A 27,446-nucleotide genomic window follows, 5' to 3' on the forward strand; every position below is an offset into this window, starting at 1 on the left:
CAGCTACGCTGTTCTCTTTCTGTTAATTTGACTAACAAACCTTTAGTTTCGAGAACAGCTTCGTCCGGTCGTGTTTGTTGTCTTCACTCCGTCGTCGTCGTTTGAGCTGTTTTCATCATGTAAAACGCTTACCAACTCGCCCTACTCGCTACCTTACAGAAGACAACTTTTTATGTAGGTCACGAGTAACAACGGTGACAGTGTGCAGCTCTGAAGGTGGTTCGCTGCAAGAAGGGCACTATCACACAAAGGCAACGTGTGGAAACACCAGCACGAACGGCTAGAAAAGAAAATGTTCATGTCCGTGGAAGAAGAAGCCTCGATATCCTACTGACCGTTTTATCCTGTTTTCAAAGGTTAACAAAAGCTTCAAAGATAATTTCAGGCACAGCGTTGTTGCGTGCGCACTTTCGAATTTTGGGCATTTACAGAGTTGAGTTTTAGGCTTTAGGCAGACATACATTATTAAGTTATCAAGCTTTTTCCTGTTCTTCAAGTTTATAAAGTTTTCAGTTAGGCTTTAGTTGCCAAGAAAGTAAGCCACAAAAAACACTCGCCCGCAATTATTAATTTGGGAGCCGGATACCCAAAAAGTTTAACAAATAGTATAGAAAATGACATTTTCTTTTTTACAAAGCTGACGAATTTTAATGACAATAAATTGATATATGTTACGCATAATCGCGCAGCCTCCATATCGGTGAGCTTTTCTCTGCATCCTCCGGTTTCGCGGTGAGCTTTTTTCCGGTATTCGAGGCTTGTTAGCTAGGGTAGCTAGCCGATCTCGGCGTTTGCGAAAACGTAATCTCCAATCGGCATAAAAGTTTAGTGGGAGATATATGACGACACGAGGACGACTTCATACCAACTTCTGTGCAGTCATGCGCCGACGCTGGGCTCAACTGTGAGTATCCTGTGAGGATGGGCTTGTTTGCTCAATGAGGTAACACGAGGCGGATGTTTGGCAAACAAAATCTCAAAGATACAATCGGGGGATGAAGGGACTAAGTGACGTCTTACTACGTCTGCATACGCAGGCACAATGTCCGGCATGTCGGGAACCAAAAAAAAAAAAAAGCGCCTCAGTCTTCCTTCTATATCGCTCGAGAATGCTTACGAGTATTGTACATTCGTGGGAAGTCGGACAATTGAGAACGGAAGCAGCGCATTCGGTCATGCGTCGTGATGGCGTAATTGAAGCTCCTCAGTCGAAACCGAACCTGAGTGGCCAACTAGCTCCCAGGGTGCACTGTGCGGCAATTCGCCGCTACGGGGCACTTCGAGTTTTGGAAGGCCCCTGATCAGCGATGATGAGCTGTTGTGTGGTATTCTGTAAACCGCCTAACGACGGAAAAAAGACGTACCTTCGCTCCATTGCCACTGGACGCTGGATCAAGTTCGTTTCTGGACCGCGAGTGCCGCAAGTTACAGATACAGTCGTCAGAGTAAAGTAAAAAGTTGCTCAGAGGCACATACGGCTTCACGCACATTGCAATTGCAAAACACATCCACACGGCGTCGATTCTTGATCGGTATCCAAGCGTACGTGCGAAGGCACAGAGACGCACCACTTCAGCGTGCCAAGGAAGCTTTCATCACGCCGCGAAACCAGCTCAACTTTCTTTCGACAGGTTGTGCATTTTTTCTGCGGCACTGCGCTTCCGTAAAAATTTCCACGTGTTCTCAACGGCAAGTCTCACCGCTTACACAGGGTTTTAAAAAAATTCTTTGGCAAATGACGACGAACGAGTAGAAAACGTGTGTTCAGCATGCTGACTCCAGCCTCCGCAACGCTTCCGAGAACGCGATTTCGCCGCATGCAAGATGGCCGTCCCGTAGCCGCACTCGCACTGCATGGACCAAGCGGGGTAGCTTCTCTTTGCCTTCCGATGGCTCACCAGCCCGACGACCCGGCGTACTACTAGCCGTGTACAGCACGAAACACGTCCTGCTAAATGAGCACAGCCAACACCACCTAGAATAATCAAAACCTCCGCATTGCCTCCTCTCCGTTCTTAAAAGTCATCACAGTCAGCCTTCGACACGTGGATTGAACACAAGCCCCAGCCGAACTCCGACGCAGCCCTCGTGCCCAATCTCAGGCCTCTATCAATCTGACTGGGATGATGGTGCGATCACATTGCGGAGGGGCTTATCTAAGTGGTGTTGGCACAGCTCGTATTTACTAGCTTATATATATAAGTAGGCTTCGGTGTTTTCGGATAATTCAAAATAACACCCGCCAGTCAAATTATTGTCAATTCGAATTTATCCGATAAACTCCGAATTTGAATGTGCAATGCTACCCCCCTTCCCCTCCAAAAAAAGAAACACGAAAAAAACTTTGTTTCGCATTAGGTTCGATCAGCGCAAAGGGTGAATGGTCCAGGAAAAATGCCGCCACAGTTATCTTGCAAATCTCGGACCACACTGTCAAAAGAAGTTTAACAGCTGATTATCTCGTCAAGGTTCATAAAGCCACTGATTTAGATGAAGGAGAGGTTGTGTTTTTGTAACGGTGAAAGCTACGGATCATAGAGATTGCATAAAATGGGCAAGAGGCGCAGTTCAAACTTCTATATATTACCAACTGAACACGAAGTCGTCTGTTAGATGGCTAAAGTAGTCTATTAGACGTCTAAAGACATCTTCGCAAGACGAGCAAGATGTCTAAAGATGTCTCGGCAAGACGTGATATAGCCTAAGACGTCTTGAGTCATCTTGTAGCCGTTCTGTAGACCTCATGACGCTTCCTCTCTTTTGGGCTACAAGATGTCTTGCAAGGCGTCTCCTAGACATCTTAGAGACAGCTACAAGACGCCCAAGATGCGAGTCATCTCTTTGAAATGTCTTTTAGACGTCTACGTCAAGATTTCTTGAGACGTCTTGTAAAGATGTCTTATAGACGTCTACGTCAAGGTACCTTGAGACGTCTTGTAAAGATGTCTTTAGACGTCTTGCGTAGCCCAATACGTCTCTAGCAATTAGTCGAGCCATTTCCAGCCGGCTATGAGACATCTTGTGCTCAGTGGATTATATCCTTCACCACTCCACCTCGCGTGGCAGTATCAATGTTTATCAAAGTAACACTTCTGTGCAACTTTTGTTCTGGGACAAATTAGTGTTGCCAATTGCAATGGCACCAGTGCCAAATCCAGCTGAAGAAATATTAATTTATATAAGCGCGTTTTATGTTTTATTCAGATATTTATCTTTTTTTTTTATTAGGTATGTTCACACCGGCAATGTGCAGCACTCGCGCGATAACTTTCATCACAAAAGCGACCATTGCAGAAAGCAAAACCAAAAAAACGAAGTTTTTTCAGGCAGTTGCTAGCTGACCCAATGCAGAAGGAAGATGTAGACAGATTCCTTCTCATTGATATTTTCATTTGCATCAACCCTTTTCCACGAAGAACATCGCTTTTGCACGATGACAGCCATGTAATCAACCACTGCCGCTCAAATCATTGACCATGCATTAGCACCCGTTACAGATTCATAGATAAATTGAGCGTATGGTTTCTCATGAACTGTTCCCGAAGCACTAGCTCCTCTAGCAGACGACAACGTTGTGGCGGTGGACGTCCATCTGAAGCTGGAAGGTTTCCTAGCAAACAACACTTCGAAAGCAGATGACAGCCAGTTCCTCCGGCTCTCGCATTTCGCACAGTGACACAAACGCTCCGGTCGAGTGGTGTCACGTGCGTCGCTCCAACGCTCCTATTGGGTTGCATTGACCATAGCCTTCACAGTTTGCCAAATTAAGGCTCGTTCACACACTTGTAACCAAGAACGACTGAGAGAGACAAGACCGGTTTTTAAGCCTCTTGCGACGTCTTAGGACTGGGTGCGCTGCTGCAGAGCTGGTCCTAAGCACCGGTTTCCCTAGGAATTAAAATTAGGGGGGTGTCTAGGTTTTTAGGGGGGTAGGGAGAGGGGGGGGAGTGCACCCACGTAGGGGAGGTTTAGGGAAATCACTTGTCCTAAGACGTCTTAAGATGCTTAAAAACCGGTGTTGTCTCTCTCAGTCGTACTCGGTAACAAGTGTGTGAATGGGCCTTTATCGTGAAAGCTGGTGTCAGTGGCGTAGCCAGGGAGGGAGCTTCGGAGGCCCCAAGTCATAAATTCCAAATACCTCAACCCCGCCCGCCCCCGCCCCCGCAAAAAAATTCCTGGGTCCGCCACTGGCCTGTATGAACGCGCCTACAGGGAGACGGGAGGCACTTTTTGGGGGCTGGGCAATCTTTACAATGTGACTATCATCATCATAACACTGTTCTAGAAAACTGGGAGTTCGCAAGCGACCTAGATATATTCTGTTGGATTTTTTGCTAGGCTATAATGACAAATATCATTTTTCAGTTACTGTGTCATAATAAAGTTAATATGAAGATTATTCCTTTCATCTTTGAATGTAAGATCTGCATGGGAGCTGGGAGCTGACATGTCTGCGAAGCTACATTTTATAAATCAGGCATGCGATTACAAGTCACCTGCAAAAGACTCCTCTAGACTTCTGATACGGTCCGTGATCTTCTTGAGTTGTTCTTTTTGACCTAGGAGATGTAACAAACAGTTAGCTCACTGAGTGGGCATTGACTGCTATTAGTCACAGACAGAATATAAAGGGAAGAAAGGCTCAGCTTCAGTGCTTCCGACTACAGCGAAGGCAAACTTTCTACCTTCGATAACACTTCGGCATGTCGAGCGCCTTGAGCGTGTATGTGCAGCCAAAGCACACCATAAAGCATGCAAGCGCGTGCTGGAAGGTGGACGTGCGAAGTAGATATCCCGCCTCTCTCACTTATGACGTACTTCTAGCTCGAAGCCTCGCCGGACACCACAATGTTGAACTTTCGCCCTATATACTTCCATGCGCAAAGGCAGTGTTTTCCGGCTCGCTTGAGTCTTTTTCTGTCATAATCGACTGTGTCCGCTGAAATACTAGGCAAACGTGTGGAACTTTAATTTTTATACATACCGGTCTTTATTTGATGTGCAGTTGAGGCAATGCTCGAGAAATAACACTGATCGGCTGCGAAGATGATTTTGGTCACCGCAAGAGCGATATCTAACTTGACCCAAACAGAGCGGGCTAAAACATCATTCGCAGACAGTTAACGCAAACAAATAATGCGGTTTGTCTGTATTGAATCGTTGCTCGCAGACGAAAATTAATCAAGAAAACACTGCAAATCGTGTGATAAAAACTAAAAAAGAAAAAGTTTTTATTTATTACAAATTGACTGCCGTGGAAAAGTGAAAGCAGACGCGAGCCAAAATTTTGACTGTCTGCTATTTTGATGCTATTTCACGTTGAAAGCGATTGACACCCCTTGCTCCCTTTGGTAATCTCAAGTCGTTTCACCGTAAATAGCAGACAATCATTATTTCAGTCTGTGCCAGATATCACTTTACCGTGGTACTCAGCTAGTAGCAGACAATACACTTTTTTCTCAGTGTGTTAGCAGACAACTTACGGTGTTTTCTTGTTCCATTTTCATCTGCAAATGGTGTTTTATAGCAGACGAACCGTTTGCGAACAGTTTTACGTCGCTCCGCTGTTGTGGCGACTACGAAAATTACATCCCGCTCTCGCTGTCGCAGAGACCTAAATTGGACTCCGGTAGATGACGCCGGGACGACTTTGAAAGGGATAGAAGCATAGTAAGCAAAGGGTTTATGGGACCCTAATATGTCCCTGGTCGAACTTATTGACTTCTATCGTCTACGGAGTCACAGACTCTGCATCTTTGTTTCACAGATACCAAAAAACTATGCCAATAACTAATTGTCTGCACGCAAACGAATGGGGACAGTGACTGATCCTGTTCCTCAAGATGACGTACGAAACGCGGCTTTTGAATACGGAGAAATTAAGTGCATGCATCCGTATGCTGGTAACCTTAAGAACTGGAAGATAGGTGCTCGTTTCTAAGTCTGAGAGCAAAAACTGCAGAAGGAACAAATGATAGCGTGGGCCACATCGCTTGGCACCAGTGAGCACAGGTCAATCTTTGCCGCCGTGCGCTGGTGTACTTATGGAAGTGACCGGCACATAGGAGCAGTTAGCCAGGATGGCTAGGTTAGACAATTTTTACAGCGAAGCTGTTTATGACTAGGGTTCCGTGGATTTTTTATGTGTGTCAACAAAACCTCGCAGTGCCCTCTCTTTGTCGCAGTACCGAGTGCTTGCATGCCTAGTTTCTTTCCGCTCTCCTGGGGGGGCGGTCCTGTTGTGCGTTTGTGCCTGTGCAAATCAAACTTTAAATCAAGACCAATGGTGATCAAGATCTCAGCACCAGGCTCGTACTGCTTGTGCCAGATGCGTTTTCCGCCCTGCGACAACGAACATTGCGGGGCAGAGAACGCATTGCAAAGACACAGGTACTGTGCTGCAAAATTGGACAACTTTTATGGAGCATACGCTAAATTCAAAAGGGACTTTCTGGACAGACAGTTTCAATGTAGTAGTTGTAGGGTGTGTGATTAGTTCTGGTTTGACAACGACTTGACCAACATCGGCAATGTGCAGGATCCTTCAAAGCGGACTCGTGCGCTGCAAGTGTTGTCGGAGACCACTTTCACTTGATCGATGACCACTGATCAAGACAATAAATGTGTTCGTACCTTTGTTCAAAATTCTTTGTCATGTCTGTAACGTGTGCTAAACAGCTTTGCTGGTTATCCACCTTCACAGAGTGGAATGGCTCAAGATTTTTCATGCACTTTTTAAAAGGTCACACAGGTGACGTAATGGAGCCTGATTGGTGGAGTCAATCGCCTCCAACAATCAGACGCCATTACGTCATTTTCGTGACCTTTTAAAACATATACATGAAAATGCCCAACCTCGCCATCCCGGTGAGCACTGAAGCATAGGGTCAGCACTTGATATGCCCTTTCCTGATTTTCAAAACGTTTAAAAAGTAGCGGGTAAGAGCCCAATGCAACACGGGCACATATGCACTAAAGAAGCCATGAAACCATTTTTTTTTTGCTTTTGCTAAATACTACTTAGATTCACTCCCAAACGTTAATAACTGAATAAACTTGCCTAAGTTTTTTTGGTTTTTGTTCTAGGCAAAGGCAGTTTCCAAAGAAATCCAATAAGTATGAGCATCACTCATCCCCTCGATTCGGAGCCAGAAGAAGCGACCAAGTGGCCCGATGCCCACCCTATGTTGCCAACGTTATTCATACCCGCTGGGGTTGGAAGAGTAGAAAACACGTGCTGAGTTCCAGGCCTTGTTAGAGTTTGGCTGTGGTTTGGCTAATCTCACCGCCACAGTGGTCAGACACAAGCCACTACCCAAGTGTCCGTCGAGGCATTGATTGTTATGAGCCAAAGTCGAGTGATCACGCAGTTTTTGTGTCCAATCTATAAGCCGTGCTGAACTGTCATCAGGCATCTAAACGGTATTAGCGCACACGTAGAGAGAAGAGAAGTGCACTATCCTGTCTCTTCTCTCTTCCAGTGATGAAAGTGGCATTTGACCTTTTTTTAGCTTGCAAAACATTGGTTTGAAGCAGTCACTCATTCTTCTGGAGCAGATGCCAACGTCAGTGAGCACATCGCTTAAAAATAATATAAAGTGATTGCATCACTCAGTGGGTTAATATCTGATGATGATTGAGGGTTCCTCTTTGATCGCGAAGCATATTACGTATTACTTTTTGTAATAAGTATAGGTAAGGTGCCAAATGTACACAAGCTTTCGTTTTAGAAATAGGTATACTAGACAGAGAGGGTTCCTTTCACAATGGGTACTCCAACCATTCCTAAAAATTAATCATAGCGCAAAGCTTAGGTTGGTATAAATCTTTTCTCCTCGCACTTTTACAGCCAGTTGTTATATATCCTACATATAAAAGTTCAGAAAAATGCCTGCAGAAACCAGGTAGTTGATCAACAAAAATGCGTCCCCCCAAGTTTTTGTGAACCTACTAAGCTCAAGACTATAATTTTATGGGCTGCCAAAACAGCCACACACAAATACTGCCACACACGTGGGCGAGTGAGCACGTGCGTGGCCGAGTGGTTACCACGCTTGACTTTCGTGCGGAAGCCCAGTGTTCGATTCCTGGGAACGACGAGTCTTTTATTTATTCTTTCAACTTAGATTTTGGGTAAATTCGAGAACCTTGTTGCTTGTGTTCGAGGTCCGAATCTTCTATACGCCGAACCTTTTACTCCGATTGTTCCAGATGCCCATGCGTGTACGTAAGGGGCTCCGTGCGACGAGCCGCAGTCAGTCTCACTCCAGCGGTCGATCCTGCTGTATCACCAACATCGACGCCTGCGACGCTAACTTACTTCTATATTGTCTTGGGCGCAAGCTCGCCCCATTAAACATTTAGTGGTTATTCTTCGCCTCATCAGTCGTCATTCGTGACAATATCACGAAAGCCTATACTTGTGCAAGTGACACTGCTCCTTAACAGCTTTGGAACCAGAGAGAGGTCAAAGTTTGCTGTTCTTTCCATCGACAACAGCACAGGAACGACCTTAACTACGATTTGCTGAAATACAAACTGGCTTTCTTGTTTTTTTCTCAGCGCAGATTTTTAAGTTTGATAATCAACCTACCACCAAAACAAAGAAAAAAGAAGTAGACCTGGGATAGTACTAAGCATAGTTACTGAACCTATCGCGCTAACCCACGCACTCACCCATGTCAGCCGGTGCACCTAACACTCTGATGCAAAGCGGTGAAGCTCGACACACGCATGCCGGTGAAAGGCGGCAGAGAGACATGCGACAGACATGATAATTAAGTGATCTCATCAAGAGTGCAAGACCCTGGTTCTGTCTTATCACAGTATCCACCATCTCACTATTTTGTAAAATTTTCTCGAGACTTTTCGCTCCTGACATCGCCGAAACAGTCTGGAAATTTAGACGATGTCGGCGATCAATCCAACAACGCATCAACCAACCAGCACGGTAGACGAGCAATTTCAGCACTTTGTTTCACCTTAATTTAAAGCGCAGTCGCAGCTGCGAGCCAATGGGACCAACCAACGTCAAAGAGCGATTTCATGGCATTCGTCCACTTTCCTGTGCGTTGTCTTTCATTGACTAAACGAATCAAGTGCAGCGAATGTTCCGCGACTAGCGCCTTTAAGTTGTATGTGTTTGAGCTTTCGACTGAACCCTGACCTCAAATAAAACAAACTATACATTGAGTAGAGACGTTGTGATTGAAATACATATTTGTACCATTTTTGTTTCTTCTGCCTGCTTTAAATATTAGAGTCGACCAATAATATCTTCCTTTATTCTCTTTTCCGCTTTGCCCATCTTGGCGCAGGTGTGGCGTAATTTTTAGAAAAAATGGCGCTTTGTTGCAAGACGTAGCAGACATTCGTTGACGGCGCAATTGGGCACAGTACTTCCCTCACTGCTCTCCTCTCTACGTGTAAGCTAATACCATTTAGATGTTTAGTTACCAACTAGCCCAATTATCTGCTCTTTGACAGTTTATGTCGTCAGACGGGTGGTTTCAATCTAACAATTACGTCATCAAGCTTTGCGAAGGCAAGACCTAAAGGAATAGTCCCCTTTTATCCTGGCATTTTCACCAAGGACAATAAGGTAACAAAAAAACCACCCTCTTTTCGTCCCCTTTCTTATTGTTCTTGAGCAGTTTCGGCCCTCTGAACGTGATGCTGGGCGCATGCTCAGTACCTTAAAGTGCATTAGGCACAACCTTTTAAAATAACATATATTACAAAAAGGCAATTGATAATCAGAATTACAAATATATTCCTTCAATTTCAAACCTCAAAATTTGTTTTAATGCGAGTAGCTGCCAGATAACTTGATACAGAGCAGGTGGTGGCATGATTATTGAAAGGTGCCTGGCCTGCAGAGTCGGACATCATTACCAAGCTTATAGCGGTATACATATGTTTTGCATGGTTAAGTTCATAACTGGAATCCTTGAAACATCCAGTCGAAAAGCAATGAAATGAAAATGGAATGCTACAGAGCTGTTAGTGCAATGTAAAATTTATTTCACCTGTCCTCTCCCATCTCCCTGTTTTGAACTTGATCTCCCCTACTCATTATGCCAAAAACAAACATCACATTGAAAAGCTGCAAATCTGTCTACGAGTGGCAGCTTTCCGCATCATGAAAATTCACAGGTTGCCTCCACTTTCTCACCTCCTTCAGCTGTACGTGGTGGACGCAGGGTGTGGTAGGTAGGTAGCTCCTCGGGGGCGTTTCGGGGTACTGCCAAGTAACATGATAGTTAGGCTATTTAAACCTTAATTGTAATTCATGAGGCCACCACAGATAGCCAGAGGAATAAATCCGGAGGCTCTTGCATGAATACTAACTGTGTGAAGGTGTTACAGAAAGAAAATTTTGAATGCATTTTTGAATGCAATTTGAATGCAGCTCTTGGACGTTTGAACCATCCCCATTTGCTGCATGAGCACCACCTCCAAATGCATGACAGTCAGGAATGGTACATACCCTATAGGCAATATATAATTTTAAGGGATACATAAATATTCATCAGAATATCAAAATAAAATGCAACTTGTCTCACCCATGTGTGATGAGCCTGCAGCTTGGCTGAAGCACGTCGCCGGGTCGTACCCTTCAGTTTGGTGAACTGTTAAAAAGGGGACAATGTACGTTCCTGACAGTTTTACAGGGAAGCTGTTATATGCTAGGGTCTCAGAAAAAATGTGTCCTGACATATCGACAGAAAACTCCCCATCGGTCGTGGCAAGTATGATTAAATAGAAACAAAGAGGGGGCAACCAGAGTGAGTTAGCCTTCCTAAAAAAAAAAAATTGGGTTGCGAGTATGTTCATACAGCCTAGAACTTGGTCTGCCTCAACGGGCGACGAGTCTTCCAGCTGTAGATGAGAAATTTAGCCAGTGCAGTAGAAGCGCCAGCCTGGAGTCTTCAACGTGCATAACGCGGTAGTGAAACACGATCGCACGTCGGTACGATGCTCATCCAAAACTAAACGGGCAGGGGCGGGGATTGAACCCAGGATCCCTGAGTTCCGCAGTGCGAGCTTTCGCTCCACGTGCTCCGAGCAGGTGTGCGCTAGCCCACTCGGCCACCGATCCCCCTCAGCCTTCCCTGGTATTATTAGATAGTGAAGTTCTGATCCCTTGTTATCATCTCTAGGCATCGTCCTAGAAGTTGTCCTAGAAGTCGTCCTTGAGGTCGTCCTAGGGGCGTCGTCCTCTAGGCGCTGTCCTCAAGGTCGTCATAAAAGTCGTCCTTGAGGTCGTCCTCTAGGCGTCGTCCTCGAAGTCGTCTAGGCATCGTCCTCGAGGTTGTCTCAGAAGCTGTCCCTGAGGTTGTTCTCTAGGCGTTACCCTCGAGGTAATCCTTGGAGTCGTCCTCTAGGCATCGTCCTAGAAGTCGTCCTTGAGGTCATCCTAGAAGTCGTACTTGAGGTCGTCCTCTAGGAATCGTTCTAGACGTCGTAAAGGTAACAGCTTCACTGGTCCTCCATTTTCACTTGAGGTGAAAGAGCTCTAAAATAGTTTTAATAATAAAACTACAACTGACCTGGTACCGGGATTGGTGGCGGCACAGGGAGTGGTGGAATTAATGGAGCTGAAAATAACATATGAAAAACAAAAAAGTTCACATAAACCTTCGACTGCACGCAGTTCTGTAGGTTAATGCAGTCTACAATGTGTAGTAACCTTTTTGTTTCACTGCTTTGAGGGTGTGATTTGACCAGTGCGTGCATGGCCTGCATGTGACGAAGGAGACTTTTAGAAAACCGTTACCGCATCCCGCGCTACGCACTACCACGGCCTTTCAAGCATGCTTTTAAAAGAGACCCTGACAATCCTCAAAATTAATTTTTTTGCCAGGCGATTCATTGCGGTGTGAGAAGACTACCCAATCAATATTTTGCTACAGTGTCGCATATATTTTTAACAAAGTAAAAACAAAACAAAACTGCTCGAAACCGAAACTGACTGGGGAGGAAGAACATAGAGGAGGAGAGAGTTGGCGGAAGCCACGCGGCTGTGCAACTTTGTTTTCTCCCATCAAGGTATTTGCAGCTTTTTGGAAGTCACAAAAAATGATTATCATATTTCTTTACTATTTCTAATACTGTGTGCATGCCTTAAATGACCCACGGCTTTGATTATATTTGGTGGTTGTGTCTAAACCATAAAAAACGACTCGTGACCACTGAAAAAAGAGCGAGCGCCTCACAACGGCCGGTTCTAGATCGTCAGTTTCCGGGCGATAAGAAAACGAATTTCGAGCCGCGAATTGTTTTCTGGGTGGTTGGGCTCTCATATGTCATGTACAAATTAAAACCTCGACGAGCATAAATATCCTGTCAGTGTCCCTTTAAGCGTGTGTCCGAATGATATTGTGAGTGCAAGACACGCGCTTAAAAGCATGCTTCAAAGGCTCCAGTAGTGAGGTACGCAGAACATGGTAACGGTTTGCTAAAAGTCCCCATTAACGCACCCTTGTAGTGACCATTTCTACATTTTCTTGAAAAAATCAAATGTGGGGGCACTAAATGTATGCTGCAGATGGTATACACTCTCCAAGAAGACCACCACGATGGAAGCTGGTGTGACGTCCAGGCTATGCCCTGTTTGATTGCTAAACCCAACGTTACTACAGTTGGGAACAGGTTAAGAACCCAGAACAAGCTCCTTCCACAAAGCGCCCTGCACTCTTTTCACTTTAGCTGAGCAAACACTGCAGGGGGAACGAGTCCCTCCTTGCCTCCTCTGCAGCGTTCGCTCTGCTAAAATGGAAAGAACGGAGGGCTTTACGGCAGAAGCTGTTTCGTGGTTCTTAACCTTTCACTTACTGTCAGTGCTGTGTAAAGTACATCTACAAAGTACCTGAAGTAAAGTACAAAGTAAATTGGAGGTTATGCACTTCAAGTAAAGTAGTGAGTAGACCGAGTGCAATGTGCGTGAAGTACTATAAATGCAAAAAAGTTAAGTACAAGTACATTTTATTGCCCTCTTTTGTTGTGTCCTTTCATTTCCTTATACAGTGTCTTTTTAAATTGGTATGCGTTGTCCCAGGGGTGATCGCGGTGCATCTGTGTCTCTCGGAAATGGCGGCGAATATTGGATAACGTCGAGTGGCTACAGAGTAATTATTTATCGAAATGGCGACAAATTCAGATGCACCTCCTACTTCTGATTTTGGTGGCACTTGCACTGGCTTGCGCCCAAGGGGGTGAAATGGGCTAGGAGAGATCATGACGTCAACCCCGTAACTTCCTCAAGCAATCCTCTCGTGGAGGAGTGTCCTCTCTTAATTTTCTAACATCGTCGCTTGCGCTGACCGAGCGAGAAGTAGCGAGATCTCAATGCTGGGAAAGCCGCCCCCCCCCCCCCCCCCTCCAGTACAAACGGAGCGATGCGTCGTTTCCTTGCGTATCTGGTGAGTAGAATATCCATCCCAAAATTTCTTCAGAGTTGACAAAGCATCATTTTGCGATACAAATTTAGCAAGTCCAAATTCGGGAGTGTACTTTAAAGTCAAAAATTGTACTTTCCTCGGAAAACACAGGAAAAAATACCTCAAGTATAGTACAAGTATATACTAAGACAATTACTTCAAGTAAAGTACAAGTTTTCTAAACCTACCTCAAGTAGTATCTTAACTCCAATGTAGTTAAAATACTTCCCAACACTGCTGACTATACATCAACTCAGTTAGAAGAGGAGGAAGGAACGCCAACCAAAAATAAAAAGGAGCCCAACGTTTCGAAACCTGCTTGGTTTCTTCTTCAGGGGCGACTGTGTGCGCGAGGAGCAAGTGGTCTTCTTTTACGGCGGTGGACGTGATGTTTTCGCGATCGTAATGTGGCTGAGCCCGCTGACGTAAGCCGACGGTAAAGCGCCAAGCGACCGATTGATGTTTTGCGGTGTGGTTTGAATGTGCCATGACTCGACGAAGAGCCTTTGCCGGGAATTGGTCTCAATGTCGAGGATGCGTGTGTCGTCGAAGTCAATGCGGTGGTCATTCGAGTCACTGTGTTCCGCAACCGCGCTGCGCTCATGATCGAATTTTCGCACGTCGGTTTTGTGCTGGCGAAGTCTTTCTTTAAAGTTTTTGGTTTCGCCGATGTATGTGGCAGGGCAATCCGCACAAGGAATCTGGTAAATAACTCCTTGCGCTCTTTCCTTTGGGGGACGATCTTTTGGCCGGGGCATCAGGTGTCCAAGCGTTGACACTGGTTTGTGGGACATCTGGATGCCTTCTTTTGCCAGCACACGCGCGAGCGCTTCGCTGGTTTCCTTTATGTAAGGGACGCAGATGCGCGTGGTTGAGCGGGGATGTGCGATTTCTTGTGTTTCGCCGATTGGTCTTAGGCGTCGATCAGATTGACGTTGACGACGAGCGATTCGCTGAATAAAACTGCGTGGATAGCCGTTATTTAGCAGGTCGGAGATGATGGTTTCTTCTTCCTTTTTTCTGTAGTCCTCCGACGAGCAAACAGTCTTCGCTCGGGACAGGAGTGTCTGGACGACCGACGCCTTGTGGCTCGCAGGGTGGTTTGAGTCAAATCGGAGATTGCGCCCAGTGTGTGTCGGTTTCCTGTACACCGTGAATTCCAATTGATCTTTTTGTCTTTTGACCAGCACGTCAAGAAACGGCAGGGCGTCATTCTTTTCAGTTTCAACGGTGAACTGGATGGCCGGCTCGATGGAGTTGAGGTGTGCCAAAAAGTTGTTCACTTCTGATTTCTTCATAATGCAGAAGCAATCGTCGAAAAGAAGACCACTTGCTCCTCGCGCACACAGTCGCCCCTGAAGAAGAAACCAAGCAGGTTTCGAAACGTTGGGCTCCTTTTTATTTTTGGTTGGCGTTCCTTCCTCCTCTTCTAATTGTTCTTACCCAACCAGGCAGATTTCTGCCAAATGTTTACTTTCAAATCAACTCAGTTGCACAATATAGAAAGCGGTTGTCTCTAAACTCATAATGGTTTGGATGATAGGAGGCCAACCTTTGGGGGAGGGTGGCACTGCATGTGGAAACAGTGTCTGGGTTGTCCCACATAACTAAGTCCAAGTACAGTCGAATCTCGTTAATTCAAACTTGAAGGGGACCGAAAATTTGTTTGAATAAAGCAAAGTTTGAATTACCGGGAGTTTCCTCCCATAGAGACGCATAGGATGGAACCCACATGTTAGTTTGAATTATCCACAAGTTTGAATTAAGAGAGTTTGAATTAATGAGAGTCGACGTACTGTTGTTGCGTGAACCTGACATTGTGAAGGTGTGCTTCATGAGAAAAATCTATACAATTTGGAGATAATATGGCTGCAAGCAATATAAAAAGAAAATTAGGCAAAATTAAAAATTAAAATAGTGCCAAAGGGACATGAGACAAGTAGTAGTAGACAGCACCTGTCCTTTCTACCTCGTGTCCAGTGTCTTACTTGTGAGATTTTAATTTTGCATCATGATAAAATAACTAGGTCAGCAAAATACTCTATTAAAGTATAATAGAAATCCAAGAAAGATATCCTACCCTCCCCATGATGGTAGCCTTCACTATCGTCCGAGTCGGATTCGACCCTCTTTTGCGTTCTCCTTCGTGTCCGCGGCGGAGCGTCCGACTCAAGGTTCGACTTATGCTCTGCCTGTTCCAGCCTTGCCAGGGCCTGCTCTAGGGTATCTAAATGACGAGGAATTGCATGAATATCGGGGTCACATTAAATTACAGTTATGTGCTTACAGTATGAATGAATAATTTTGACTCTCAGTGCTTTCTAATCGGGGGTTATGGCCTCGTTTCTCCTAACCGCATTCACAATCTCCAGTTTGGTGGTGTAGGGGGGCCAATGGCACCACAGCAGGTTCTCCGACTTTTCGAGCCACCAATCGGGCACAGCATACGTGCTGCTGTCAGCTAGAAACTCAACGACATGGTACCTGTAAGTAAAGAGAAAGTGAAAGTTTATTGGGATTGTCACGGGCCAAGCCCGGTAGGGAGGTAGTGGCAAAAGGCATTTCTGCCTGACTGGGCCTCTACCCCCCACAGTTTACAGAAGTGCAAAAGGTGGCACGGTATACAGCATTGTTAGCATTCTTTTCTGCCTAAATATACATGCCTGTGTATGTAAAATACCATTTCATGCAACACATAAAACAAAAACATAAAATCTGTGTAAAAGTATTTAAAAACATGTATACTTTTTTTTAGCAGAGTAAATTAAATAATAGCACCAAGTCTCGCTTTACTTTCAAGTTGTACACATGGATCACTTGAGAGCAATGGCACAGTTTAAAAAAAAAAATAAAAGATTAACAGTTCCAAAAAAAAATTTGGTGTAAAATCAGATTTTTCTTTTTATATATAGCAGGCAAACAAAAGGTATTATGTAGAATGCGATTATTTCCCTCAAACTGTTTCCATCATACGCTCCCCATTAACTACTTTCAAATCACTCACTGTGCACTCAGGGCATTGAATTTGGACACTGCAAATGCTAGTAATCTCAGTGGGAAATTTTCAAGACAAGGAAAAACTGCTTTTTGCATGGGCTTTGTTCATTCTATTCTATACACATTTAGTTTGAGTAATATGTGAAAAGCAGATCATATGCACAAATTTAATCTAGAACCATACACAAAGTGCCATTGAAACATAGCCGCTGGTTATATCTCGAAATGCGCGCTTAGCACATCAAAAACCTCTATTAAGCTTTTATAATGTAGGCCTACATTAACCATGCATTAGAGTTGCTCCTTTCTGCCAAAGGTTTTTAGACTTGGCAGTTTTTTTTTAAAATCTATTTTGAAATTTTGTCCAGAAAAATAAAAATGCATGCTCTTTGAGGATTAAGGAAAGGAAGGCTCAGGCACCAGGTGTTTTTTCCTTTCTCATCCAGAGCCATACATGTATGTATACATACCATTCGTGTGTGTGTGTGTAGGGGGCTTTTATAGAGCGACACCCGGCACGGCTGTTCACCAACACTGCCGTAAGGCCGCATATGCGCAGTAGCTACGTGGGCAGAAGCAACCAGGCTCTCTGTTTTCGCCATTGCGTTGTGTGGAGTGTGCTCGTTGTTGACGTTGTAGAGGCGCTTCTAGATTTATTTGTGTGTCGTACATCCTGTCAACATGTCGTATATTATGCCCGACTATTTGAGCTCGCTACCCGACCTTGAACGGTAGTGGTGTCAAGACAAACTGTGTGGATGGCATTGCCTTCCAATGATCCATACGCCGTAAACAAGACCTGCTGGACTTCCCACGTGAAGTTACTGGCACCGACATCAATGGCTCACGTCTGTTATATATTGATTGTTATCGATTGAATCAGACCCAGACCCATGGATTCAGACGGGCCGCAACATGTGTGTGTCCCACACAGCTAGGCCTGACTTTTTATTCACGAGGGCAAACCGCCACTAAGAGGGCGCCACTAACATGTCGATATATATATATAACATGCCGCCACACAAGTAACAAATGCACAAAAATAAAATGTCCGACTGGGTTTAGTACAAGAACCTTGATGGATTCTTCACAGGTCTTCCTGAGCTAGTCTGGCGGGGTTGAGCTTGTGGTGGCGAGTCTGTTGCATTGGACTGACGAAGGGAGGTTCTGGCAGTGGGCGAGGAGTCTAGAGGAGAGTAGTCCTCAGCCGTCAGTCGGGGTTTCCTCGGGTCAGCTTTCCGGTTGGGCTTGGACTCTCTGGAGTCGATTCTCACACGAAGGTGATGGCGGTTACGTGCGTAGCTCTGGCCATCTGGCGATGTCACCTGGTATCTTCGTGGAGCTGGACCCACCTGTGTCACAACTGCTTTTCTCCAACTTTTTCCACGCCAAAACCAAACTGGCTGGTTCTTCTGAAAAGGAGGCATCTCTTTCGCATGCTGATCCGCATGTTTATGCTGTGCACGCTGCCTTGCTTGAGGCTGCTTGGAGAATGACTTGTGTGGATAGTGTGGCAGCAAGCTGCTTGGACAGGCTGGTAATAGAGTCCTTATTCTTCTTCCCATCAACATTTCTGCCGGAGATGGAAGACCGTTACTTGGCGTTGCTCTGTAGGTCATCAACACTAGTGCCAAGTCCTTTCCTTCGGAGAGAGCCTTAGTCATTGTGGCCTTGATGGTTTGTATTGTCTGTTCTGCTTGTCCATTGGACCTCGGAAAGAGTGGTGACGATGGGTTGTGGACGATATCCCACTCCTTGTTGAAGCTTCTATACTCCAGAGAATCAAATGGGGGGCCTTGGTCACTGACAACTTCACTTGGTATGCCGTGGCACGCATACAGCTCCTTGAGCACTGATATAAGAGCAGATGCCGTTGTAGTCGACATTTTCTTGACTTCCACAAACTTCGAGTAATAATCTACCACAAGCAAATAAGTGGTGCCACCGTGGTAGAAGAAATCCATGGCTACTTTCTCCCATGGGCGTATTGGCAAGTCTCGGTCAAGAAGTGGTTCTCTTTGATTTGCTCTTTGGTGGCGTTGACAAACTTCACAGCTGCTGATCAGCTCCTCGATGTCCTGGTTTATCCTAGGCCAGAAGACGCTTTGGGAAGCCAGGTTTTTGCATGCGACAATGCCGCGATGGGTCATGTGAAGTCTTGAGATCACATCCTTCTTGCATGCTTCTGGCACTACTAGTCGTTCGCCATAGCAGATGAAGCCATCGGTTATGTAGAGCTCACTTCTTCTTGAGTAGACGGTTCTGACTGACGGGTGGACCTTTGAGATTTTATTTGGCCAACCGTGCTCGATGTAGGTCGTTACACGCTTCAAGACCTCATCTGCTGCCGTGCTAGCTTGGATTTCAGCCAGCTTTGCTGTGGATGCGTGAACCAATGTGCAGACCAGGACACCATGTTCCTCGTCTACTGTCTTGATGGTCTGCGCTGGTTTAGGTGCACGAGACAGTGTGTCAGCAACTGTCAAGTGTTTTCCAGGCACGTGGACTAGCTTCACCGTGAAACGCTGGATACGAAGGAGCAAGCGTTGGAGTCTGGGGGAGATTTTGTAGAATTCCTTTTGGTGCAAGCCGATGAGGGGCTTGTGATCAGTCTCCACCACGACGCTTCGACCACAGATGTAGTAGTAGAACTGCTCACACGCAAACACTACGGCCAACAGTTCCTTTTCTATTTGCGCGTAGCGCTGCTGTGCCGGCGTTAGTGCTGCTGATGCGTATGCCACTGGATGTCCGTCCTGCAGAAGGATGCTGCCAATTCCATATGAGCTGGCTTCGGTTGATATCACAATTGGTCGCGCAGCATTAAAGTAATGCAACACTGGAGCAGTGGTCAGGTTGTCTTTGATCTCAATGAATGCATTGGACATCTTGCGAGTCCAGTGCCATGCCACGTCGGACTTCAGGAGCTCACGCAGAGGTTGCGTCTCTGTTGAGAAGTTTGGAATAAACTTCATAAGGTATGTTGCCATTCCGAGAAATCGCAGGAGCTCTGCCTTGTCATTTGGTGGTTGTAAGGCCTGGATTGCCTTTACCTTTTCAGGGTCAGGAGCAATGCCTTCTTGGGTAAGCTGGTGACCAAGGTAGGTTACTGTAGACAGACCCAGCTTGAGCTTGTCCTTGTTTAGCTTCAGATTGTTGTTGCGTGCTATTTCAAGCACCTTTCGCAGATGGGTTGCATGGTCACTCTGTGTTCTAGAGGCTACCAAGATGTCGTCAAAGTACGGCATCACAATGGTTTGGCGCTCGAAGATTCTGTCAATGGCTTGCTGAAAGAGCTCTGGAGCTGTGCTGAGTCCAAACGGAACTCTGAGGAACCTGTACCGACCCCAAGGTGTTGCAAATGTGCACAGGTACGAGCTCTCTTCATCAAGAGCCAGCTGCCAAAATGCACTTTTGGCATCAAGCACTGAAAACACAGTGCACCCAGATAGCCGCGCAGAGAGTTCTTCTGGAACTGGAATGCGGTAGTGCTGCTGCTTAACTGCTGCATTTAGGTTTCTTGGATCCAGACAGATCCGCACATTTCCATCTTTCTTTGTGATGATGACAATGGGATGAACCCAGTCAGTTGGTTCTGTCACGGCCTTGATAATGCCATTGTCCTGCATTCTTGTGAGCTCGGCCTTCACAGTTTCTTCGAGTGCACTTGGCACCCGGCGAGGGGCAGTCACCGTAGGCTTTACATCCGGTTTCAGGCGAATGCTGTATTCTCCTGGGAGTTTGCCGAGTTGCGAAATCCCACTTCTGACACCATGTTATATATTGATTGTTATCGATTGAATCAGACCCAGACCCATGGATTCAGACGGGCCGCCAAGATGTGTGTGTCCCACACAGCTAGGCCTGACTTTTTATTCACGAGGGCAAACTGCCACTAAGAGGGCGCCACTAACATGTCGATATATATATATATATAACAACGTCGACGTTTATTCAGTTTTTTCGCCACGCCACTTCACAGCCCACATGGTGTAGGCGTACAGGTCTCGAGGCACACAATTACTTTGAGCCCCTTTCCGCGCTGCCGGTGGGATCAGCAAACTGTGGGTCTGCAGAAGTGCATTTACTAATTGATTAAATACACACAGCGTCTTCAAGTCAAGGTATGATATTTTTCTTACCCTCATGACCACAAGGCACGACAAAAGGTAACGCTTTTTCTGTTCTGTCGCCGGTCACCTTCCACTTACTATAGCTGTGCTGTAGGTGTTACCGAAAGAAAGTAATGAAATATGTTACTCGTTACTTGCAAATAAAAGGAATGCATTACATCCATTGATGTGAAGTAACACACACGTCACTTTTGCATTTTTTATTTATAACTTAACAATAACGGTGCCTTTTTTTGTGACAGCATTTTTTGACATTGGGACAAAGGGCAGGGCATTGTTTTTTAGTTTTTTTTTTAAGTGGGACTTTTTGAATAGGGAAAAGACAAGCAAAACGTTGAAGGTAGGTGAAATGTAGTGCAACAATTAATGACTTGGCGCCTATACTTCATATCAGTTTAAGCCCAGACGCAGCCGATTCTACGAGCTGACGGGACAAATCAAGCAACGTCAAAAGAGGAAGGCACTGAACCTTTCTTGTTTATTATTCATTCATCGATGATAGAACAGATACAGAAACATGACAAACACCATGATGGTGCGCTTTTGATGCTATTCAATTAATCCCATCAGCTCGTAGCATCGGGCTGAACATAAAACGAAGCATGAAAGCAAGCGTGAAAAAGAATTACTTTTTCCAGGTCTTGGGGAGATTATATAATGATTAACATAACTATGGTACGCATTATTCTTTACTCTCCCAAAAAGTAAGGAATATAAATGACTATGTTACAGAAAAAAATAATGCATTGCCGCCAACACTGGTAGCGAGCCACCGACGAGCGCTTGGTCGGTGCTTTGTGCGCGAACACCGTTGGAACAAAATCTGGGTGGTCTCAATGAGACAACGGTTTCCCTGCATATAAGCAAGCCTCGAGACGGAGATTGAAATGGAGCCACACTTGCATTCAAGAAAGTGCTTGCCACACAAACGGTCGTCCTCGTCCCAAGACCATTTTTTTCGATCCGCGGATATTACCACCTTCTACACCTTTCAGAGTCAGCCGAGAACTTGTGGAAGCTCACTCCGAGGAATTTTCTGTACCTTTCGATGCAATTAACAGCTACACAGCTTTGCCGCATGTTGAAATGCTACGACATCCATGCAAAACGCGCGCCCTTCTGCCACCCAGCTCCGGCGCGATCACAGCGCCTCTGCAGCTCCGCGATGTCAAGCCCACGTGTCGGTCTGTACACGTTTGCAAGTCCGGCGTCAGGGCGCTGCCATCTTCCTCGGCTGGAGTGTGTTTGGACACGTCACAATCTGATTACGAAGGCTTGCTAAGGCGTTGTAATCGGATTACGGCCGCGCCCAAGCGCACCCCAGTGAGCAAGATGGCGGCGCCCCGAGACCGGACTTGCAAACGTGTATAGACCGACACGTGGGCTTGATGTCACGGAGCTGCGGCGGGCCAGTGCTGTTACCTTAGCAAGAAAGTCGCCAAATTTAGTGCGTTTTCAGTCGTCCTAACGACTTTTCTGTCTTTTTGGAGTCTTGGTAACTTTACTAAGGACTTTTATTTTTTTTTTTACAGTTAGGTAAATTGTTGTTACTAAAGCTACATAGAGCCTCTCCAGTGGCTTTCAGGTGACTGCTCCGGACGTCACTCATTTTTTTTTTCCTCCTGTTGAGGGTGAGGGTGATGAGAGGTAGCGGTCATGCAAAGACATTCTCAAACCACGATAGAACCACTCCCCTTTTCAGGGATTATGTAGCAGGTGTTTGTAAAATCCTTTTTGAACGTCGCAAAAAAAAAAAAAACTGCAGGTATTGACGCGAGCAGCTTTGTTTGACAAGTTATGGAACAAACCTGCTCACGACGGTTAAACTCCAGGACAACTTCAGTGCGGTTATCGAAGATAACCCCCCCGAGGATGAGGGTTTATAAAAAAACTGGTAGCTACATGAATTCAATGCAGTCTTTTGCTGTTTTGCTCCTGGTTCAGGATCTTCTCGCTAACGCCTTGGCGAGCTTGTTGGGAATGGGACGGCCGGCGGTTAGTTTCCGCAAATAACACAAGCGTTGAGGTTTGCCAACTTGCTGGACCTAGCGTTATTATGCCTCCCAAGTACAATCACCACTATAGAAAAAGTTGGCAGTCTTCACCCGAGTTTAAAGGCTGGTTACGTTCTGTGGAAAACAAAAGCACAAAACCATCCTGTGCCTAGGGAGCGAATTTTATGCGAAGCTTTCCGATATAAAAAAGCATGCCACCACCACCAAGCACTAGAAATCATCCAAACCGTACTACAGTTCTTAAGGGAAGAGGCTGCAGTTTCCAGCCGCAACCGAGCCTTCTTGCGGCAAAAGTGAGGCCGGTTTATGCCTGTTCATATGCGAGCATTAGCGATCCTCGCGACTGACCACCTGACAAAACTCTGCAAAAAACAGTTCATGGACGGCAAAAGCACAGCAGGCTTGTGCATGCAGCGAAACAAGTGCACGGAGATCATTGTGAACCTGTTCTCTCCGCACTTTGTAGAGCTCTTGGTGGCCGACATTGGGGACTCGAAATACAGCCCGATCAGCGATGAGGCTACAGATGTTTTCACTACCAAGTTGCTGGGTGTAGTGGTGCGGTACTTTAGTGCTGCACAGAAGAGCATTGTGAGAATATTCATGGCGTTAAACAAACTGGACGATGGCACGGCTGTGGCTATCATCAGGCGTTGAAAAGCCTCCTCACGCGCATGAGACTTGACATGAAGCGTCTCCTCAACATTGGAGTTGACAACGCTTTGGTGAACACGGACGTAAACGGTGTTTTCAAGACAATGAGGCGCGAGTGGCAACTCCTGAGCTTGATAATGGCAAGACATATGTGCCATTCGTTGCAATTGGCACTTTCCCACGCTGTTCAGGGAACGCTTCTGAGGAACGCAGACTTCTTGGTGCAAGAGGTTCAGCGCGCCAACAAGGCCTACGAGAGGAACGACGCAGATCCTGCGAGGCTTCTTGAAGACCTCACGCTCCCGATAAAGACGGTATGTAGCAAAGTGCTCATTCCAACGGCGAACATCGATAGCCCATTGATGGTCACCTAGATCCCAAGCCGTACTTGGGATACGAGTTCGAGAAACTAGTGAGCACGCTGCCAGCTGTTCCTGAAGTCAACTTGGTACGCCAGTACTGCGTTGTATTCACAGTTAAGCTAACAGCTTTGGCTGGACCTACCATCGAACTACAAGATATTGCAGGCCATGGCATGGCTGTCTGTGGGAGCGTGCCTGCAAGTGCTCAAAGAACCTATTATGGAGCTGGCAGAACTTTTTGGTGTACAACCAAACAAGATAGATCTCGTGGACACCCAGTGGAAGATGCTAACCGTGGTGAGTGGGCGAGCACCACTGACACCATTGCGTTTTGGTCTGAGCTCCTTGCATACTGCGATGCAGCTGGCTCGAACCAGTTTCACGAACTCGCGCACCTAGCAATCAATGTGCTCTCCTTGCAACACTCAAACGCAGAGGTGTAAGAGTCTTTAGCCAACTGAGCGTTGTGAAAACAAAGCAGAGGAATTCTCTCAGCACTGGCAGTACAAATGCCGTCTTGAGCGTTCGTAGTGGACTTTGCCGTCTTGGGAAGTGCTGCTATACTTATGACCCTCCCGACACAGTGACAAGTTGGAACCATGCAAGCGTACTCCTCAGCTTTTGCATCTGGAAACGGTGCATGTGCACAAAGCAATGGCGAGTCTGCAGACGAGGAAACATCGTGATAAAGAACTGTTGCTCAATTTCTTGCGTATAATACAGTTCAGCGACTTGAGTGAAATGTAGTTTCCAATAAAATTATTTCATATTCTATTGTTGACTAGCATTATTGTGTTAATATATTATATAAACATTAGGTATCATCTGTGAATGCAGTAGGCTGTTGCTGAAAGCAAAGTAACAAAGTAAAGCCAGTAAATCTCCCTCGGTAAGGCACCATGGGAAAGATTCACGCACGCCAAACGTTTCACTGCCTCGCGAACGTTTCGGAAATATTTTCATTTTCATTGATCAGTTCATTCACCACTGGAGAAAGTAATTTAAAATATTGTTTCAAATAACAAAACCCTTTGCGTGTCTTATGCAGTTGAAGAGCTAAAAATTAAGCAATTCCGGAAAAAAAACTCGTCATGATCATCACTCGACTTTCAGCTAAAACTGGTCAGACGGGGCAACTTTTCCAGCAATTTTGAGGTTGCTGGCGGGTTGTTCCCTAGCTTTTCCTAGATCGACGCGAACGAGTGAGCAACTCAGTTGAAGCGGCTGCAGCCAATCAGAGACGCAATATTTTCACGTGACACCCCTGTAGTGATGATGACAGCGATGACAGCTAAAGACTTAGTTCTGGTTTGGAATGGATCGTTGTCGGAAATAAACAGTTTCAGAAAATTGAGTTAGTATTCTCAACGCCGTTCAGAGATATAAGAACGCATTTTTAGCGCGTAGCTGGGCGTCTAAACAGTGAAAGAAGAATCAAAGTTAATTATGATGATGATGATTGCAAGTCGGCCTCGCGCATAGAGATCATGCCTCGCGACTTCGCTCAAAATAAAGTTAACAGCACTGGCGGCGGCGCTGCGATCGCGCCGGGTGTAACGCCCCTCAATATTTTGAAAAAACAGAGGGACTTTAGCCGCTTTACCGGTGTGGGCAGAAGGCCGCATGTGGCATGTTTTGCATGGGTGTCATAGCATTTCAGCATGCCGCAAAGTTCTGCAGCTGTTAATTGCACTGAAAGATACAGAAAAAGTAGCGGAGTGAGTTTCCACAAGTTCCCGGCGGACACTGAAAGGCGCAGAAAATGGATAATATCTGTGGATCGAAAAGAATGGTCGGCTCGCGAGGACGACCGTTTGTCACTTTCTTGAAGGCAAGCAAGCACTTTTTTGAAGGCAAGTGTGGCTCCATTTCAATCTCCGTCTCGAGGCTTGCTTATATGCATGCAGGGAAAACGTCGTCTCATTGAGACCACCCAGATTTTGTCCCAACGGTGTTCGCGCACGAAGCACGGGCCAAGCGCTCGTCGGCGGCAGGAAGTACAAAGCGTTACCTTTTGTCGCGCCTTGTGGTTATGAGGGTAAGAAAAATATCATACCTTGACTCGAAGGACGCTGTTTGCATTTAATCAATTATAAAATACACTTCAGCAGACCCGCAGTCTGCTGATCCCGTTGGGTCAAAATATTAAAGAGACGACGACGTGGGCCGTCGATGTCGGTGGCAGCAACTTCATCTTGGAAGTCCAGCAGGCCTTGTTTACGGCGTACAGATCGTCGAAAGCAACGCCGTCCACGCACAGTTTGTCTCGATAGCGCTGCCGTTCAGGCTCGGGTAGCGAACTCAAATAGTCGGGCATAACATACGCTCTTCAATCCCAGTGCAACTGCATAGTCCACCAGGATCTGGTGTCATTAGCGACCTCAGTTCTCGCCACTCCATTGACACGTTCGGCTGTCTCCTCCGGCTGGCCGCCATAGCTGGCACGTAACGTTCACCCAACCTCCTTGGTCATAGCCGTCTGTATTGAGGAGTTTCAGCGAATATAGGGGGCGCTCCGATCGATCCAACATGGCGGACAAGAGGGGGATAGATTTGCGACGCCCGTAGACCGGTAGCGTATAAATAAAGCAAAGCGTGTCGTTCTCTGTTTGTTGCCGTGTGCGAGACGATCATCGTTTCAACCAAGACCTACCGTGATGCTACAGATGAAGTGTTCAAGCCAGTCGAAGGCAAGAAATCTTGCCATAGTCAAGATATGTGTGCAAGTGTTCGACGTGAGCTCTCACGCTGGTGCAGCTGTCATCAAGTTGAACCGAATGTACGCCGGTCCAAAGAAAGGTACATATCAACAATGTTCGCGCGTTGAAACTATGACGCGTACTTTATCGAAGACTAAACTTACCGGTCTGCGGCTACAAATATTTTCGTTGACGTTGCTTAGATGATGTAACCAATTCAGGCCTCGCATTACAAGGTGTTGCGAACTCTTCGGTTGTTCTAGTTAATTGTGCTAAAAAGCGGGTGGATGGAAAGTATGACAACTACAGCATACAAAGGACGATTGAGGTCTTTATCCTGCCTTCTATGTATCGAAACATCGGTATCCTTAGCGTTATATTGCGATCAGCTGGTCGCCGATCGTCCTGTTTTTACGCATAATGTAAACAAGCCCCGGAAGCGCCAGTCTCATTTCAATGCGCTTGTGCACCCCTACAAGCCTCGTTTTGGCTCTTGTGCAAAGCTTTATTGTAATAGCAAGTCTCATCGGTCATTCGAGTTCTATGTGCCACGGTGATATCTGCTGTTTGTGATCTGCTGACAAAAAAGTCTGTATTAAATGCGAGAAGGAGAACGAAGGTAAAGCTTTTTTAACTGTTTTCTTTCTACAGAACAGGGCAAAGCTTCTAAAACAAGAGCAACCTAAGCTGATATTTGAGTGTGCTCAAGAATGAATGGTAAAAGGTGCTTATGCTAAGTGGTAGATGTACGCAGTTGATTTTCTGTTTGCCTCTGCATTGTAAATTGGAAGATATGTATCAGCAGAAGACACGCGTTCTTTTGAAAATGTCTTTTATTAGGGCAAAAATAGGTTTTCATACACAACCGAAGAATTCGCAACACCATTTAATGCAAGGCCTGAAATTTACATCATCTAAGCAACATCAATGAAAATGTTTGTAGCCGCAGACCGATAAATTTAGGTTTAGATAAGTAGGCGTTATAGTTTCAGCCTCAAACACGCAACATTGTTGATATGTACCTTTCTTGATGACAACTGCACCAACGTGAGAGAGCCCATGTCGTCGAATACTTGCACACATATGTTGACTATGGTACGGCAAGATTTCTTGCTTGAAGTGAAGATCATCTTGCTACGACTAG

The 27,446-nt window shown here is 45.8% G+C and overlaps 2 protein-coding genes across 2 annotated transcripts; one reads left to right on the plus strand and one right to left on the minus strand.

Annotated features, from left to right (window-relative positions):
- Positions 1 to 17,526: 17,526 nt before the first annotated feature.
- Positions 17,527 to 19,687, minus strand: LOC120837864 (uncharacterized protein K02A2.6-like). Its single transcript, XM_040207484.1, has 4 exons — positions 19,493 to 19,687; positions 18,037 to 18,880; positions 17,792 to 17,851; positions 17,527 to 17,606 (listed from the first exon to the last, which is right to left on the minus strand). The coding sequence occupies exons 1-4, from the start codon at positions 19,685 to 19,687 to the stop codon at positions 17,527 to 17,529; spliced, it is 1,179 nt and encodes a 392-aa protein (XP_040063418.1).
- Positions 19,688 to 22,893: 3,206 nt separating this feature from the next.
- On the plus strand, positions 22,894 to 23,244 carry LOC120837865. The gene has a single exon (XM_040207485.1). It carries the CDS (start codon positions 22,894 to 22,896, stop codon positions 23,242 to 23,244), a length of 351 nt encoding a protein of 116 aa, XP_040063419.1.
- The last annotated feature ends 4,202 nt before the right edge of the window (positions 23,245 to 27,446 follow it).

Source organism: Ixodes scapularis, unplaced genomic scaffold, assembly GCF_016920785.2.
Source record: "Ixodes scapularis isolate PalLabHiFi unplaced genomic scaffold, ASM1692078v2 PGA_scaffold47__10_contigs__length_4178495, whole genome shotgun sequence".
Classification (NCBI taxonomy): Eukaryota; Metazoa; Arthropoda; class Arachnida; order Ixodida; family Ixodidae; genus Ixodes; species Ixodes scapularis.